Genomic DNA, 17104 nt, shown 5'->3' on the forward strand with positions numbered 1-17104 from the left:
TTGATGAGCTAAGTTCTTTCAGAGTTTTGTTTTTGCTGGCAGATCCCAGAATCTACAGTCTCGTTTGTTTTCATATCCTTTATTAGCTCGAGAGACCAGATCTCTTTACAATATTCCAGGCACAATCTTACCAGATATTTATATAAATGTACTTGAATGTTATTATTCTTGTACTCCTTCTTCTTTCAATAAAGACGAGCAAACCATTTGTCTTTCTAATTGTTTGCTGTATTTTGGCATCAGTGATTCACGTACACTGGTACCCAGGTCACTCTGAGCACCAACTCCTTACAGTCTCTCATCATTTAACTACTCTACTTTTCTATTTTCCCTACCAAATTTCCTCTTGCACTTTTCCACATTACACTCCATCAGCTGTGACCTTGCAGATTCACATAACCTGCAAGAATCCATTTAAAACCCAAAAGATACTGCAGATGCTGGAAATCCAGGACAACACACACAAAACGCTGGAGGAACTCAGCAGGTCAGGCATCATCTATGGAAATGAATGTTAGAGTGAATTTTTTGGGGGTAATGATTTGTTTACATTTAAGTGACTTTGGCCACCAGACTTCTACTTGACAATGCACTTCCTATGCTTCTGGCGCCGTAGTTTGACCTGATGCTGTAGTTTTGAAGACAGTATTATCTATGCATTATAAATATTAATTGTTTTCTATGTTAGCATGGGAAATGCCAAATAAATGTATCGTAGACTTAATTTACATTCCTAAAGGCTGTCGATACCAACCCAGACATGTTGGCGTTGGAAGGAAAGGATGGTGTGATATTTTGTATGTAGCCTCAAAAGGAAGCATTGTCTATAACTTTTTAAGTAGCGATTGCCTTTGTGTTTAGCATATAAATATTGAGCCCGCATTGGGCTAGCAGACCTTTCTGCGGAAGGTGTCTCCGTCCGTAAGATGCCTGCTGTAGCTTGTGTCGAATAAAGAGGCTGCTTTGTACCTACCAGTGACTCTGTCTCTCTGATGATTTCGTCCACGCTCCAACAATGAATAAACTGTTGATGCTTCAGGCTGGGACATTCCATCAGGACTGGTAAGGAAGGGGGAAGATGCCAGAATAAAAGTGTAGGGAGAGGAGAAGGAGACCGAGCTTGAAGGTGATAGGTGAAGCCAAGTGGATGGGGGAGGGGGGAATGATGTAAGAAGCTGGAAGGTGACTTGCAGATGTCGGTGGGACGCAACTAAAACAAGAGGGATAAAATGGAGTTGTGGTATGTGGATGCGAGAGCAGGCAGAAACAATGGGCCTACCCAACCATTCAGCTTTGTGAATCTTGGGACCAGGTGTCAATTCTCTGGACACCTCCTCTGACTGACCCCTTGAAAAGGACCTCACTTGGGACCATCAGGATATTGTCTCTGACACCACCAGCAACCTCACCGACTCTGGAGATCTCCCAACCACTGCCACCAACCCTCATTGTTCCCTTATCCCACACTGCAACACCTCGTATTCCAACTAAGTAGTCTTTAAGCTGATGGCATGAACATTGATTTCTCTTACTTGAATTACTTCCGGTAATTTTGCCCCTTCCATTCCCCACTCTGGCCTCTTACTACCTCTCCTCCCTGTTTATCACCTCCCTCTGGTGCCCTTCCTCCTTCCCTGTCTCCCATGGTCCACTCTCCAGTCCTTTACCTTTTCCACCTGTCATCTCTAAGCTTGTTACTTCCTCTCTCCCTCACCCCTCCTCCACCCACCTGTCTACACCTATCACCTTCAAACTTGTCTTCCTTCCCTTACTCCTCCCTTCATATTCTGGCATCTTTCCCTTCCTCTCCAGCTCTGATAAAGGGTCTTGGCCCAAAACATCGGCTGATTATTTATTCCCATAGATCTGTTGAGTTCCTCCAGCATTTTGTGTGTACATCCATTTAAAACTTCTCTCAATCATCAGACCCCAACTTGGTATCATTAGCAAACATGGATACTGTATATTACTGTAAACCCTCTCAACAAGATCATTGATATTGACTGAATATTAGAGCTCAACATCAACTCCTGCAACACTAGTCAACAACCTCCCAATCTCAAAGTGACCTATTTATTCCTAGTCATTATTTTCTGTTTATTAACTGATCCTCAACGCACACAAGAATATTTCCTTCAATCCCATGTGCTTTATGATTTCTTCTGTGGCACTTTATTCAAGGTCTGAAAGTCTAATGAGCAGCATAGCTGTCTTCCTCATCAATTCTCAGCAAACTTGAACAAGTTACACGCCAATTCTGATCAGTCCTACTTTTTTAAATGTGCTGTTGCCACTCACTCAATGATAGGCTTTAAGTATTTTCTCTGCAATTGTCTTCTCCCAACTTTGTTAAAGAGTGGGGTTACGTTTACTTCCTTCCAGTTGAGGGGAACCTCAAGAAGAAAGAGGTGGGATTTTGGAAAATGTATTCTTTATACCATAGTACTATGGTAATTTTGCTCATCCATTCTGCAGTCTCTTGAATAGATACAAGGACTGGAGTTTCCTTGGTGTTGTCTGGATCCACATACTAGCCTCATTTGTAATTTCAATCTGTTCGCCTTACTCACCAGTTCTACAGTACTTATTGTTAAGGGCATGATGACCTCCTGGAGCAAAGTCTCCAATGACACCATAACCAGGTCTATTAATGCTGTCTCATATGACAGGAAATTAGCTGCTTTGCAGCAATTTTAAAGTGCAAAGTTGCAAAAGTACAGCCCAAAGACAGTAAATTGCTACAAATTTCAAAATAACTAGTGCTTAAAATGCATGATGATGCATTGTTCGTGAACCTTCATTATAAAATCAGAATCAAGTTTATTATCACTGGCATATGTTGTGAAATTTGTTGTTTGTGGCTGCAATACAGAAAACAAAATAACTAAGTTACAATAAGTCTTTGATGATTGTCTTGGAGGAGGAGATGTTATTTTTGATCTCCCGATCAGGAAGTTGATGATCTAGTTGCAGAGGGAGGTACAGGAGCTCAGGTTTTGAAGCTTGTTGATCAGTAATGAAGGAATGATGATGTTGAACACTGAGTTATAATCAATAAACAGTAGGCTGACGTAGGCATTGTTGTTGACCAGCTGGTGCAAGGGTGAGTGCAGTGCCAATGAGATTCATTCCCTATAGAACTGCTTGGTTGGGTGGCCCAGGTTTTCAGTGCCAATGAGAATCATTCCCTATAGAACTGGTTGGTTGAGTGGCACAGGTTTTCAGTGCCAATGAGATTCATTCCCTATAGAACTGGTTGGTTGGGTGGCACAGGTTTTCGGTGCCAATGAGATTCATTCCCTATAGAACTGGTTGGCTGAGTGGCACAGGTTTTCAGTGCCAATGAGATACATTCCCTGTAGAACTGGTTGGTTGGGTGGCACAGGTTTTCAGTACCTTGCCAGGTGCACCATTGGGCCTGAAGCTTTGTCAGGGTTCACCCTCTGGAAAGCTGTTCAGATGTCGGCCTCTGAGACAGATATAAGATGCTGCAGGGAATTACACATGTATAATTTTATTCTGCCTTTCAAAGTGTACATAAAAGGCATTCATCTTAATTCAGCCATTTATGATGTTAGGTTTCACCTTGTAGGAAGTAATAGCATGCAAACTCTGCCAAAGCTAAGGTGCATCTGATTCTGTCTCTAGCTTCCCTTGGAACTGTTTTTTCATACTTAAGATAGCTTTCCATAGGTCATAGAGTCATAGAAAAGTACAACACAGGAACAGGCCCCAGGCTGATCTATTTCATAGAAAGCCATTTAAGCTGCCTACTCCCAGCAACCTGCACTGGGTCCATAGCCCTCCACAGCACTGCCATCCAGGTACCCATCCCAACTACTCTTAAATGTTGAAATTGGGCTCACACGCACAGACATCCCGCCTCTCCCGGAAGTTGCAGGAGTCACCCGCACATTGACAGCGGCTCCCTGATGGCTGCAAATTATGTACGATATCCTGGAAATGGATTTTTTTCACACACACACAGACACACACACACACACACACAGATGGGAGGGGGGGAGAGAGGGGGAGGGGAGAGGGTGGAGGGAGGAGGCGGGAGGGGAGAGGGGGCGCAGGGAGAGAGGATAGATGGATGGCAGAGTGTTCCACAAAAAGCAAAAAGAAAATATAAAACGTACTTCACCCCAGACTACACTAAAGAGTACCCCTGCCTAACAGGGGTCAAAATAATGACTGTGTTGCTCGCTGCACTGCTTGTAACAGTGACCTTTCTATTGCCCATGGTGGGTTAAGACTGTAAAAGACATGTTGAGGTGAGCTTAACAGGTGTCATTCATTCATTATCATAACTAACGTTATTTAAACTAGCCGGCTAGCTGCTAAGGAGCTACTCTATTGCAGCTATCCCACCTCTCCCGGAAGTTCCAGGAGTGTCTCGCAAATTGATGGTGCTACCTCCCTGAAATGAGTTTTTGCAGGGTGGGTTGTCTGCGTGCACCACTTGCATTTGCAGCTCATTCCACACTCTCATGACCCTCTGAGTTTCCCTTCATGTTCCCCTTTAAGCTTTTCACCTTTCACCCTTAACCCATGACCTCTAGTTGTAGTCCCACCCAACCTCAGTGGAAAAAGTCTGCTTGCATTTCCCCATCTATAGTCCTGTGACCCGACTGGTGGTGTAGTGGCATCAGAGTCGGACTTGGGGACGAAAGGTCCCCAGTTCGAATCCAGCCGGCTCCCCTGCACACTGCTCCATGCTGGGTCACATACTTCTCCCTATTTAGTGTGTTTCGACTTCTCTCCAACAGCACTCCCTGCAAGAAAACACACCAATGAAGACCAGGATTCAGTGAGAACAACCTGATTACCCCACTGCTCTTAACTTGAGTGACCTTGAAACTGGAATCTTTCTTGATGGAACAGCACAGGTCACACTAACACAGGAGCTCGGCAGGTCAAGCACCATCTCTGGAGAGGAATAAACAGACCCCTCATCAGGACAGACTGGAAAGGAAGGGGACAGAAGCTGGAATAAAGTGGTGCAGGGACAGGAAGGAGTACAAGCTGGAAGGTGATAGGCGAGACCAGGTGAGGGGGAAGGGGGAGGGGGGTGTGAGAGGCTGGGAGGTGATAGGTGGAAGAAGTAAAGGGCTGGAGAACAGGGAATCTGATAGAGATCATGGAAGAAAGGGAAGGAGGAGGGGGGAACCAGAGGAAGTGAAGAGAAGGGTAAGAGAGGAGCCAGCATGAGGGCTGGAAACAGAGAGGAGGGAGTGGGGAAAGATTACTGGAAATTGGAGAACTCGGTGTTTGTGCCATTAGGCTGGAGGCCACCCAGATCGAATATGAGATGTTGCTCCACCAATCTGAGTGTGGCCTCTTCAAGCAGTAGAGGAGACAACCAACACGCCAAAATGGGAATAGGAAGTTGAATTGAAATGGACAGCCATTGGGAGACCCTGCCTTTTGTAGCAGATAGAGTGAAGGTGCTCAAATATTTGATACCCCAATCTACGCCGAATCTCACCAATGTAGAGGAGGCTGCTCCAAGTTACAGCAGGTGACCCAGGCAGACCTGCTGGTGAACTATCGCCTCACACAGAAGGACTGTTTAAGGGTCTGAATAGTGGTGAGGGAGGTGGTCTAGGGGCAGTTCACAGGGATAAGTGGAGGAGGGAGATCAGTGGGGAGGGTTGAGTGGACAAGCAGAAAGTGAGAGTCGGGGGTGGGGGGAGGGAGAAGATGTGTTTACTGGTAGGATCCCGCTGTAAATGGCAGAAGTTTTGGAGAGTAATGTGCTGGATACAGAGGCTTGTGGGCTGGTTGGTAAGGACAAAGGGAACCCAGTGTGCTGCAATGACAGTGTTTTCTCAAATGTTGCAAAGATGGACCAGTAGTAGTCATGGGATCGACTGCAAAGGCCCATGAATACAGCAGTAAATGCAAGAAACTTCAAACAAAAGACCGGAGATATTGGAGAAGCCATGGAATTTGTTTTCACAGTTCACAGTTGCAGCAGAAAGACTGGACAGGTGCATGATGGAAACAAGTCTAAAGACAGATAGGAGCTGATTGGGTAAATATGATCAGTACTATTTTCTTGTATGGGGTGGGGGGCAAAACACTGAGACAGATTAGTTGAGCCAATTGGACTGTTTTGGAATTCAACTCCCATATAATACTATGGTACCAAAGACATTTCCACATCAACAAGTGCTATTAAGAACAATCTGTGCACTCAGCAGAGAGACAGGTGAATAGTTGCCACAAAGAAACAGCCGATCGAAGCCAGATGCAAGACGTCATCTGACTGACTTGGCCTCCACTTGTCCCTTCTCCACCCGCCCCACCGTTAAGGCTGATTTATGCTTCTGCGTCGGCTCTAACCTGTAGCCGATGCCGTAGCCTACGCAAGTGGTCTATGCCCTTGTGAGCATTTATACTTCTGTACTGGTGTGTCCGCGTCGCTCTGCAATTCACCGCCAAAACGCTAGTTGGCGATGGGGTTTCTATGCCACTGTGTTGAGTTTCTTCGTGTACTTCAAGCAGTGGCGACTGAAACTGAGCGCATCATGTTGCAGTTGGAGCTAATAAATGTTGAACAAGAGTTACTTTTATTGAAGTTACTGCGACGCAGAAAGGAGGGAAGACGTGGGAGGAGATGGTGTGTACGAGCATTGAATGGATTGAGGCAGAAGGAGGGTGAATTTTCTGTGCTTGTCCGGCCACTGAGAGACAAGAAGCAACCAGAAATGCACAGGAGGAAATGCGATGCTACCAAGCCAACCAATCAGTTGTTGCTGTCTGCGTCACCGCAACGCGTGGTTACATTTTTGGGGAGGTGTACGTCAGGCTACAGCGTAGGGTACGCGGCTACGCCGTACCTATGGCATTAATTCAATGCAGAAGTATAAATTGCCCTTAACTCCTTTCCTTTGGCCTAAGGAACATTTAAGTGACACCCACCTGACATGGGAACACAAAAGAGGAAACTGACCAAAATAATTAATAAAAAGCAGGTAAAGATAGTAATATGCCTGAAGTCATTTTCAGATACGTTATATAAAAACACAATTGGTGTTTATAATGTAAAGAAACAATCTTTCACAAAGGTAAGGTCAAATTTGGAGTATTGTGTGCAGTTCTGTTTACCTACTGAAAGAAAGGATATCAGTAAGATTGAAAGAGCGCACAGAAAATTTACAAGGACGTTGCCAGGACTTGAGGAACTGAGCTATAGGGAAAGGTTGGATAGGTTAGGACTTTATTCCCTGGTGTGTAGGGGAATGAGGGGAGATTTTATAGAGGTATCTAAAATTATGAGGGATGTAGATAGGATAAATGCAAGCAGGCCTTTCCCATGCTGGAAGGGTGAGACTAGAACTAGAGGTCATAGGTTAAAGGTGAAAGGTGAAATACTTAAGGGTGAACCTTCACTCAGAGGGTGGTGCAAATGTGGAATCAGCTGCCAGAGGAAGTGGTGGATAAGGGTTTGATTTCAACATTTGAGAGAAATTTGGATAAGTACATGGATAGGAGGGGTACAGAGGGCGAGGTTCAGGTGCAGGCAGCTGGGACTAAGCGGAATAATAGTTTGGGATGGACGGCACAGGACAAAGGACCTGATTCTGTGCTGTAGTGGCCTATGAGCCTAAAGGTGAATTATGACGGAACTGGAACTGACAGCTACACAGCAAAAGGTCCTGAGACTCTGGTAGCAGCAGCATCATCAAATACAATTTGAGACCAGGCCATGAAAGGAGATTTTAGAACAAGTGACCAGAGTTTGGTCGATGGGAAGTTTCATAGGAGCATCACAGAGGTGGGGAGAGAGGCAGAAAGGTTTTGGGAAGGGATTCCAGAGCTTGAGACACAGACAGCTGAAGGCACAGTCATCAATAGCAGAGTGCTTAAAGTCATGGTTGAACAAGATGCTGGAATTGGAGGTGCAGAGACTGGGGGTGGGGTGAATTGTAGGAGTGGGAGAGGATGCAGAAACAGGAGACGGGATTGAAAGCACGAGACTTAAGATTGAAATGTTGTTTAACCAGGTGTTTGGGTTGTTTGGTGAGGACAGAAGAGATGGATGAAAGGTCTTGGTGCATGTTAGAACAAGGCAGCAGTGTTTTGGGCGATTAAAAATTGTTACTCACTAAACAGGAGATTGGGCAGGTGGTTTGACATTTTTTGGAAGGAGGTGCAGAGATAACAATGCAAGGTGCGAGTCTCAGAGTGTGGGAACATCTAGAGAATTAGAATCCAGTGGAAGACATCTGCTGTATACCGGACACTCAAGTGTGTCAGGGAAGTGAAGTATGTGCAGTGAAAATTACGACTGAGAAGGTGTTCAGGAAACTTAATGGCCTGAGGGTGGATAAATCTCCTGGACCTGATGGAATGCACCCTTGGGTTCTGACGGAAGTAGCTGGAGAGATTGCGGAGGTATTAGCAATGATCTTTCAAGAATCGATAGATTCTGGCATTGTACTGGATGACTGGAAAGTTGCAAATGTCACTCTGCTATTTAAGAAGGGTCGGAGCAGCAGAAAGGAAGCAACAGACCTGCTAGCCTGACATCAGTGGTTCGGAAATTGTTGGAATCGATTGTTAGGGATGAAATTACGGAGCACCTGGAGGCACATGAGAAGATAGGCCAGAGCCAGCATGGCTTCCTGAAAGGAAAATCCTGCCTGACAAATCTACTGCAAATTTTTGAGGAGATTGCAAGCAGGGTAGACAAAGGAGATGCAGTAGACTTGGTGTATTTGGATTTTCAAAAGGCCTTTAACAAAGTGCCCACGAGCGGCTGCTCAGCAAAATAAGCACCCATGGAATTACAGGGATCTTACTAGCATGGGTGGAGCATTGGCTGAACGGCATAAAACAGAGTGGGAATAAAGGGATCCTATTCTGGCTGCCGCTTACCAGTGGAGTTCCACGGGTCGGTGTTGGGACTGCTGCTTTTTACAATGTACATCAATAATTTGGACTATGGGATTAATGGATTTGTGGTTAATTTTGCCGATGATACCAAGATAGGTGAAGGAAATAGAGAGCCTGCAGAGAGACTTGGATAGTTCAGGGGAATGGGCAAAGAAGTGGCAAGTGAAATACAATGTTGGAAAGTGTATGGCCATGCACTTGGGTGGAAGAAATAAACAGGCAGACTATTATTTAGATGGGGAGATAATTCAAAATGCAGAGATACAAAGGGACTTGGGGGTCCTTGTGCAGGATAGCCTAAAGGTTAACCTCCAGGTTGAGTTGGTGGTGAACGCGACGAATGCAATGTTGGTATTCATTTCTGGAGGTATAGAATGAAAGAGCAGGGATGTGATGTTGGGGCTCTATAAGGCATTCGTGTGACCACACTTGGAGTATTGTGTGCAGCTTTGGGCTCATTATTTTAGAAAGAATATACTGACATTGGAGAGGGTTCAGCGAAGAGTCACGAGAATGAGTCCAGGAATGAAAGGGTTACTGTATGAGGAACGTCTGGCAGCTCTTGGGCTGTATTCCCTGCAGTTCAGGAGAATGAGGGGAGGGGGATCTCATAGAAACATTCCAAATGTTAAAAGGCCTGAACAGATTAGATATGATAAAGTTATTTCCCATGGTCAGGGAGTCTAGGACAAGAGGGCACGACTTCAAGATTGAAGGACATCCATTTAGAAGAGAGATGCGGAGAAATTTCTTTAGTCAGATGGCGGTAAATTTGTGGAATTTGTTGCCACAAGTGGCTGTGGAGGCCAAATCATTGGGTGTATTTAAGGCAGAGATAGATAGGTTCTTGATTAGCCAGGGCATCATGAGGAGGCAAGGGGAATGGGGATGACTGGAAGAATTGGATGGCGGAGCAGACTCGATGGGCTGATGGGCCTACTTCTGCTCCTCCATCTTATGGTCTTATGATTAAGGGGAGGTTTCTTTGGTGAGGGACACTAAGGTTGGGCTTGGGGCTTTTGTTAGGAAGAGATGAAGAGAGAAGACGCCAGAGAGAAGAGGTGAAGGGCCCGTTCCCCTGCTGTACTTGTCTCTCCACGTTGACTAAATCTTCAGTGACTAACTCTGATTTGTGTGCAAGACCTTGGTCTAAAACCCAGTGAACAGCACAGAAAGCTACCTCAAAAAGAAATGTAACAGAAGGAAAAAATTAAAAGGAAACGAAACACATGACATGCTTTTTACGAGTTCCTGCTCCGCAAAAGTCGCAAGGCGGTAAATCCTGCACCTCTCTGGTGTGCAACACGAAGCAGCGTTTACCTTAATCCACTTTATTAATTAAAGCAGTCAAAAGAATGATGTAATATACAAATTAGGAGAAAGACGTCCACTGGTAACAGGTTAAACGTGCCTAACACAATCTCTAAAATCATTCAAAAAGCTAACAGAGATTAAATTACGTGATTTGCAATATTGAAATGGCATCCCAAATGTGACTAGACCACTGGAGTGATACAATATTGTGTAATTCTGGTTGGGAAGAGAAGCTTAGCTATTGAAAAATCAACTTTAACTAATATGTACAGAAGCAATGGCTGCCGAACCAAACCATCAGGTAATCACAGCATCCACTGGCACTGCTGTTCAAGTCACTGGAATAATGAGGTCGGCATTCAAAGTCATTTCAATAACTGTCTAACGGGCACTCTTTCTTTTAATGTTAAAAACGATTAAAAGGGAAATTAAGGTAGGTCAAAACTTATAGCACATCATTCAGCAACGTGGGGACAATGAGTGCAGACACATGAGGCCCCATTAAATGTGGGCCCCACCTTAGGAACCATCAATGTGGAACCCACCCCTTCACCAGGCCCCATCAAATGCGAAACCCTCTCCTACATCAGGGTCAGGACCCATTAATGTGGACCACTTCCCCAAGCCAAGGCCCATCCAATGTGGGCCCCTCACTGGGCCCCTCCTCTGCCACCCCATCCGAGAACAGTTTCAGATTGGACAACATCTTCAGTTTTAATTCGAGCATTTGCCACTGGATGCTGGGAATACAAGCAAAGGTGTTTTGGGAAAGGAGGAGGAGGCATACTGGATACAAGTGACTGTCGACAGAGCAGCAAAGCTAATAACCTCACATCCTTGTTAACAGTTAAACCCATCGGATACACAATGCCACTGGGTACACTACAGTCAATGAAAATAAATAGGGGAAGTAGACAGCTTGATATCTCAAGCTAAATTGAGACAGCAGAAAGACTGCAGAACTAGAATCTACAAGGCAGCTAAAATCCAGTGACACTACGTACGAGACATTTACATTTCCAGGGGTAATTCTTTAAAGAGTGTTGTGTATGTGGCCTGGCTACACAACAATGCTATTAATAAAAATGCTGGAGACAGGAGTGAAGTTTCATGGTTCTTTACTAGTAGAAAATGATGCAGAACACACACATACGTATCAATATGCGCCTAATAGCGCATGCAACGATGTGTTACTACAACATAAAGTAGTCCCCATATCATACAGTAGGCTGACCCGGCTGATGCTGTAGTGGCGTCACCCCGAGTTTGAATCCAGCCGGCTCCCCTGCACGCTTTCCACCCATTCTGGGTTACGAGCTGGTGATCTCTTTGGAAACTCACCCGGCAGAAGGCAATGGCAAACCTCTGCTGTCACTTGCCTCGTACGCGGTTCCCCACTATGTCAGAGAGGCGTGGAGGGAAATCGTCCGGCAACTGGAGAAACTCCGGATGTGACGTAACTTTCCTTTTTCCTATACGGTACAAAGAGAGAGTGAAGAAGGTTTTCAAAGATGTCAGCGGCAGATCTCGTTGCAAGTCTGGACAGCCGTTTCTTCACTCCTTTCTATGATAAGGCAAGCACTAGATAAGAAGGAAAACATGCAGATTAGATATTAAAAGGAGACAAAATGGGAACGTTTCTGAAGATAATCAGAACACGCATCTATCTGTAAGCTATGACGACAACTTGTGGGAATTCTAGCGATGGAGTATGTCATTTCTAAAATATTGCAAGTGAATTCATACATTGCCAACTCTTAATTCCTGTTGCTTCAAGACCTATTCGGGGAGATGGGACTCGTCAGCTCATCTAGGAGAAGGAAAATTCTGATCTCAAACCTCTGCTGCCTTGCGGCTGTACCCACTCACAGGGAAGGCTTCGGGAGTAAACCCGGAGCTGGTGTCCCTAAGGCAGTCCTACGCTGAATGACAACTCCTGTGGTGCTCCTGGTACCAAACTCAATCTGCCGTTCCTTTGGGTGCGTGCAGACGGGGAGCTTGCTACATGGGGCAACAGCTTGCTCTCCATATCGTACTGCTACCTCCCTGAAATGAGTTTTTGCAGGGTGGGATGTCTGGCACTAGATTTTAACACCCGTTCCTAAACCCTAAAAATCACCTAATATAAACACAGGACTCTTTACTGAGGATTGTACTCAAAACTCTGGATTGGTTCTTAAAATATTCAGCTTCCAGAAACAGGGAGGCAAGTAAGAGACAGAACTGAGAACTTCATGCTTGGCTCTATAACAAGGTTTATAATTCTGAACAATTAGTAAATCCCTTTAACTGGAAACAGTTCCAAATATCACAGCATTGTTCCAGCAGCTCGAATAACCCTCTTGCTGGTTCAGAGTTTTGAATCCATAATTTGTGTTTTATCCCCTTTAATGAACGTGCTGAGGACTGCATGTTTTTCCCCGACCCTCACTCGTTACACGTGCAGATTACAAAACACACATCTTTAGCTTAAAGAGCCTTTTCTACCATCAGTGCCCCCACAGCAGGAACCCAGCAGACACCCATCTTGTCTTGTGCTCATCTTCAGAGACCCAGTGACAGACTCTGGGACAATGCAGGCCACAACTGCTCGAAGGGAGAATGCTTATGCTTGTACCGAGCTGGGTCCAAAGCCACAACTTACCAGTCATGGCTTCCTGCGCAAAGTACTTTACGTCCATATCTTGGTCCTGACCCAATTTCTCCAATATTGGTTTGAACTCGTTCTGTAAAGTGCTGTGATTTAAAAGCAAGTTTTAGTACCTGTGACCTTCAAAACAAGACAGCAGCACATTCACTTAAATCTAAAGCGATACTGGATATTACCCAGATTAAAATCTCCTCTTTCTGCCTCTCACGCAGGCTCCCACTTCCACAACTGATCGTTTACTGGCCAGATACGGGTTAGAGCTCAACTAGCAGAGTACGGTCACAAACTGCAGCTGAGCTCATTTGGGTTAGTGGATGCAAAAGGAGAATAATTCGGATGCCGCATTTTTATGCCGTTGAAGAGAGGGGGCACTGAATGCATAAACTTCCTTTTAATGCAATCCGTCTGTTATTGCTTTCCACACAAATTCCAATCAAATCACAAACGCACAATTTCACAAAAATCGTTCACCGGACGGGTTGGCGGGGTGGAGATACGTTGCTACCAAAGGAGGTGTAGGGTGCTCCTTCCCTCCGCAGACCTGCAGGTCACCCTTGGGCAAGGTGCAACACCTGCTTAAGCCCCCCCACCTGATCAGGGTCACGCAATGCCGTGGGAGCAGATGGTGGACAGTCATGTGTGCAGCCGGTGCAGATCACAAGTCCTGGTTGTGCGACCACTGATGCCGGGCAGACAATCTCTGAAGAGCACTGATAATGGCTGGGGGGTGGGGGGGGGGGTCACCTCATCTTGTAAAAACACACACGGCCCAGAAGGCGTCAATGGCACAAACCAGTTCTGCAGGATAATTTGCCAAGAACAACCGTGGCCATGGAGAGACCACGATCGCCCACGTCACATGCTGATGAAGATGGTGGTGGCGTTAACTGAAATCTCACTGTGCGGTTTTCACTTCTAACCAGGATTTATCCATCAGTGGTTGAAGGAGAGAGGGAAAATGTATTAAAGAAGATTGGAGGAGCAAACTTTTCATGCAGGAGTTGGTAGCTGAGCTGCCAAAGGAGGTGGTGGTGGTGCAGGCCGGAACAAAAACCTGGACAGTCACTTGATAAACCTCTGGTTAGGTCACATTTGGAGTACTGAATTCAGCTCTGGTCTCCCCTCTAAAGGGCGTGGAAACTTTGAAGAAGGTACAGAAGATGTTTACAGGACGTTGCCCGTGATAAACCGCTGGTTAGGTCACATTTGGAGTACTGAATTCAGCTCTGGTCTCCCCTTTAAAGGGTGTGGAGACTTTGAAGAAGGTACAGAAGATGTTTACAGGACATTGCCAGTGATAAACCTCTGGTTAGGTCACATTTGGAGTACTGAATTCAGCTCTGGCCAGCTCTTTAAAGGGTGTGGAGACTTTGGAGAAGGTATAGAAGATGTTTACAGGACGTTGCCAGTGATAAACCTCTGGTTAGGTCACATTTGGAGTACTGAATTCAGCTCTGGCCAGCTCTTTAAAGGGTGTGGAGACTTTGGAGAAGGTATAGAAGATGTTTACAGGACGTTGCCTGTGATAAATCTCTGCTTACGTCACATTTGGAGTACTGAATTCAGCTCTGGCCTCCCCTTTAAAGGGTGTGGATACTTTGGAGAAGGTACAGAAGATGTTTACAGGACGTTGCCTGTGATAAATCTCTGGTTAGGTCACATTTGGAGTACTGAATTCAGCTCTGGCCTCCCCTTTAAAGGATCTGAAAAAGGTACAGAAGACATGCTGACTGGTACTGCAGATGTTACCGGAGAGGTTGCTTTCTCCAGGGTGATGGAGTCTGAGGGAGGGACGAGTTGACAGAAGTTTACAAAATTCTGAGGCAAAGGCAGATGGCTCACAGTTGAGATGTAAAACCCAGAAGAGAACAGCTCAAAGATGTGCTGAGGATTTGAGTACCTGGAACACACCGACGGGTCTGGTGGAAGTGGATGCAGGTATGAAACAAGAACAAGTGTTTACGATCCCATGAAGGGTCACGGTCTGAAACAGCGACTGGTTATTCATTTCCATGGACGCTGCCTGATCTGCTGAGTTCCTCCAGCGTTTTGTGTGAGCATTGACGTATTTAAGACACTGTTAGACAGGCAAATGAACGTGCGGAGAATGGAGGATATCGGCCACGTGCGGGCAAAAGGACACGGTTCAATTAGGCGCTGCTTTATTTATAAAGTCTGCAGGTGTTGGAAACCCAGAGCAACACACGCAAAATGCTGGAGGACCTCAGCAGGTCAGGTAGCACCTATGGAAATGAATAAACAGGTGACGTTTCGGGCTCAGACCCTTTGTCCGGACTGAAAAGGAACAATTAGTTTGGTACAACATTGTGGGCCAATGGGCCTGTTCTGCAGGTTCAGTGAGCAAGACAGAGGGATGTGGAGTTAGTGTGGCTGAGTGGGTTTACAATAGCAAGGAGTGATTGTCAGTATAGATGCAATGGACAAGAGGTCATGCTTCTATACAGTACAACTGACTATATCCAGAACCCAAAGGAATATTGCGCATTGCTTGGGAAAGCTGTAGTAAAATGAGGCCCTTGGAATACAAAGGCAGTGGAGAGACCTTAAACAGGTAATTTGGAGGGTAGAAACGGGCTACTAAATGTTCTTGGTGAGGATGTCCTTTCTTTAAAAAAAAGGGGAGAAGGCAGGCGAGTGGGGTTGAGGGGAATAATAAATCAGCCATGATAGAATGGCCGTGCAGTATCGATGGGCCGAACGGCCTGGTTCTGCTCCTGTGTCTTATGGCCTTAACCTCTGGATAGAGAAGAAGATCGTTTAAGGGTACCAAAGGATCAAGGTCAAGCAGGAAAGTGAGGCAAACACCACAGGGGAGGGGGAGGCCCGAGGGTTAAGTTTATGCCCCTCCCCCACGCAGTACATGGAATGAGCTGCCAGAGGAACTGGTTGAGGCAGGCACATTAACAACTTCAATAAGCACAGGTACGCGGGCAGGAAAGGTTTAGAGCAAGGGTGCACAACTATTTTGGTGCCATGGATCATTACGCTAGGGGTCCATGAACCCCAGGTTGAGAACCTGGGACGATGGGACCGGCAGAGACGGTGGTCTTGGCCGGATTGGACCTGTGGGTACAAAAGACGGTGCGACTCCATCACTAAATGCCACCACAGTGGCGTCTCAATTTCCATTCCAAACTGGAGGTGAAACATTCTCCACAGGCCGGGTTATAAGCCCCAACTCAAATACTTACCTGGCATCTAAAACCGGTCCTATTTTCTGCAATGTTTTAGCCACGTTGAAGCGAATGTTTGCCACCTGATCGCCTGCCATCTGGAGAACCGTCGGCAGCATGTGCTTTGCTGTGATTTCTTGGCCACAGGCTTCAGACAACACCTAAAAAAAAAACAGCAGAAAATGCAAACGTTCATTCACAGCCCCGAACTTCACGAAGCAAGACTGAAGAAAAGATCATCGATCTGATTTGTGCGACGCTCAGAATGTATTTTGCCCCATGATAAAAAGGCATAGTCCACACTGGCACCAATGATCACCCGCAAGGAGAGAGATGAGGTCCTGCAACGGAGATTTACAGATCAATAGACAAGTTGTAAAGAAAAAGTGCTGGTATATTGTAATCGCTGGACTACCCCTTCTGCCATGTACGAGCGAGTTTAGAAACAGGAAGGCAGGACGGCTGAAATATACAAAGTGTGGGTGCAGAGCAGACAGCATCACTGGGATCTCTTCCATGACAAGGTGACCCGAGCCAAGAGGGAACCAGGATTATAAGACGCAAGAGTGGAATTCGGCTATCGAGTCATATATGATGGCAGAATATAGCATTAGTGGTCAGACTCCTGGCACTGTGGAGGATCAGAGGAATCTTGTGGTCAGAGTCCATAGGACACTCAAAGCTGCTATGCGGTTGACTCTGCGGTTAAGGAGGCATACGGTGCATTGGCCTTCATCAATCGTGGGATTGAGTTTAAGAGCCGAGAGGTAATGTTACAGCTATATAGGACCCTGGTCAGACCCCACCTGGAGTACTGTGCTCAGTTCTGGTCGCCTCACTACAGGAATGACTTGGAAGCCATAGAAAGGGTGCAGAGGAGATTTACAAGGATGTTGCCTGGATTGTGGAGCATGCTTTATAAGAATAGGTTGAGTGAACTCGGCCTTTTCTCTTTGCAGCGAACGAGGATGAGAGGTGACCTGATAGAGGTGAACAAGATAATGAGAGGCATTGATTGTGTGGATTGTCAGAGGCTTTT

The 17104-nt window shown here is 45.8% G+C and overlaps 1 protein-coding gene across 1 annotated transcript in view; it reads right to left on the reverse strand.

The window, feature by feature from the left end:
* The window catches only part of LOC140203600 (serine/threonine-protein phosphatase 2A 65 kDa regulatory subunit A beta isoform-like), a 128979-nt gene that overhangs the window by 20038 nt on the left and 91837 nt on the right, over positions 1–17104 (reverse strand). The window contains exons 13-14 of the mRNA XM_072269647.1: positions 16084–16226; positions 12866–12957 (exon numbers count right to left, since the gene is read on the reverse strand). Of these exons, the coding sequence (XP_072125748.1) occupies positions 12866–12957; positions 16084–16226 (235 nt within the window). The remainder of the gene's footprint in view (positions 1–12865; positions 12958–16083; positions 16227–17104) is intronic.

This window comes from Mobula birostris, chromosome 10 (assembly GCF_030028105.1).
Source record: "Mobula birostris isolate sMobBir1 chromosome 10, sMobBir1.hap1, whole genome shotgun sequence".
In the NCBI taxonomy this organism is placed as follows: domain Eukaryota; kingdom Metazoa; phylum Chordata; class Chondrichthyes; order Myliobatiformes; family Myliobatidae; genus Mobula; species Mobula birostris.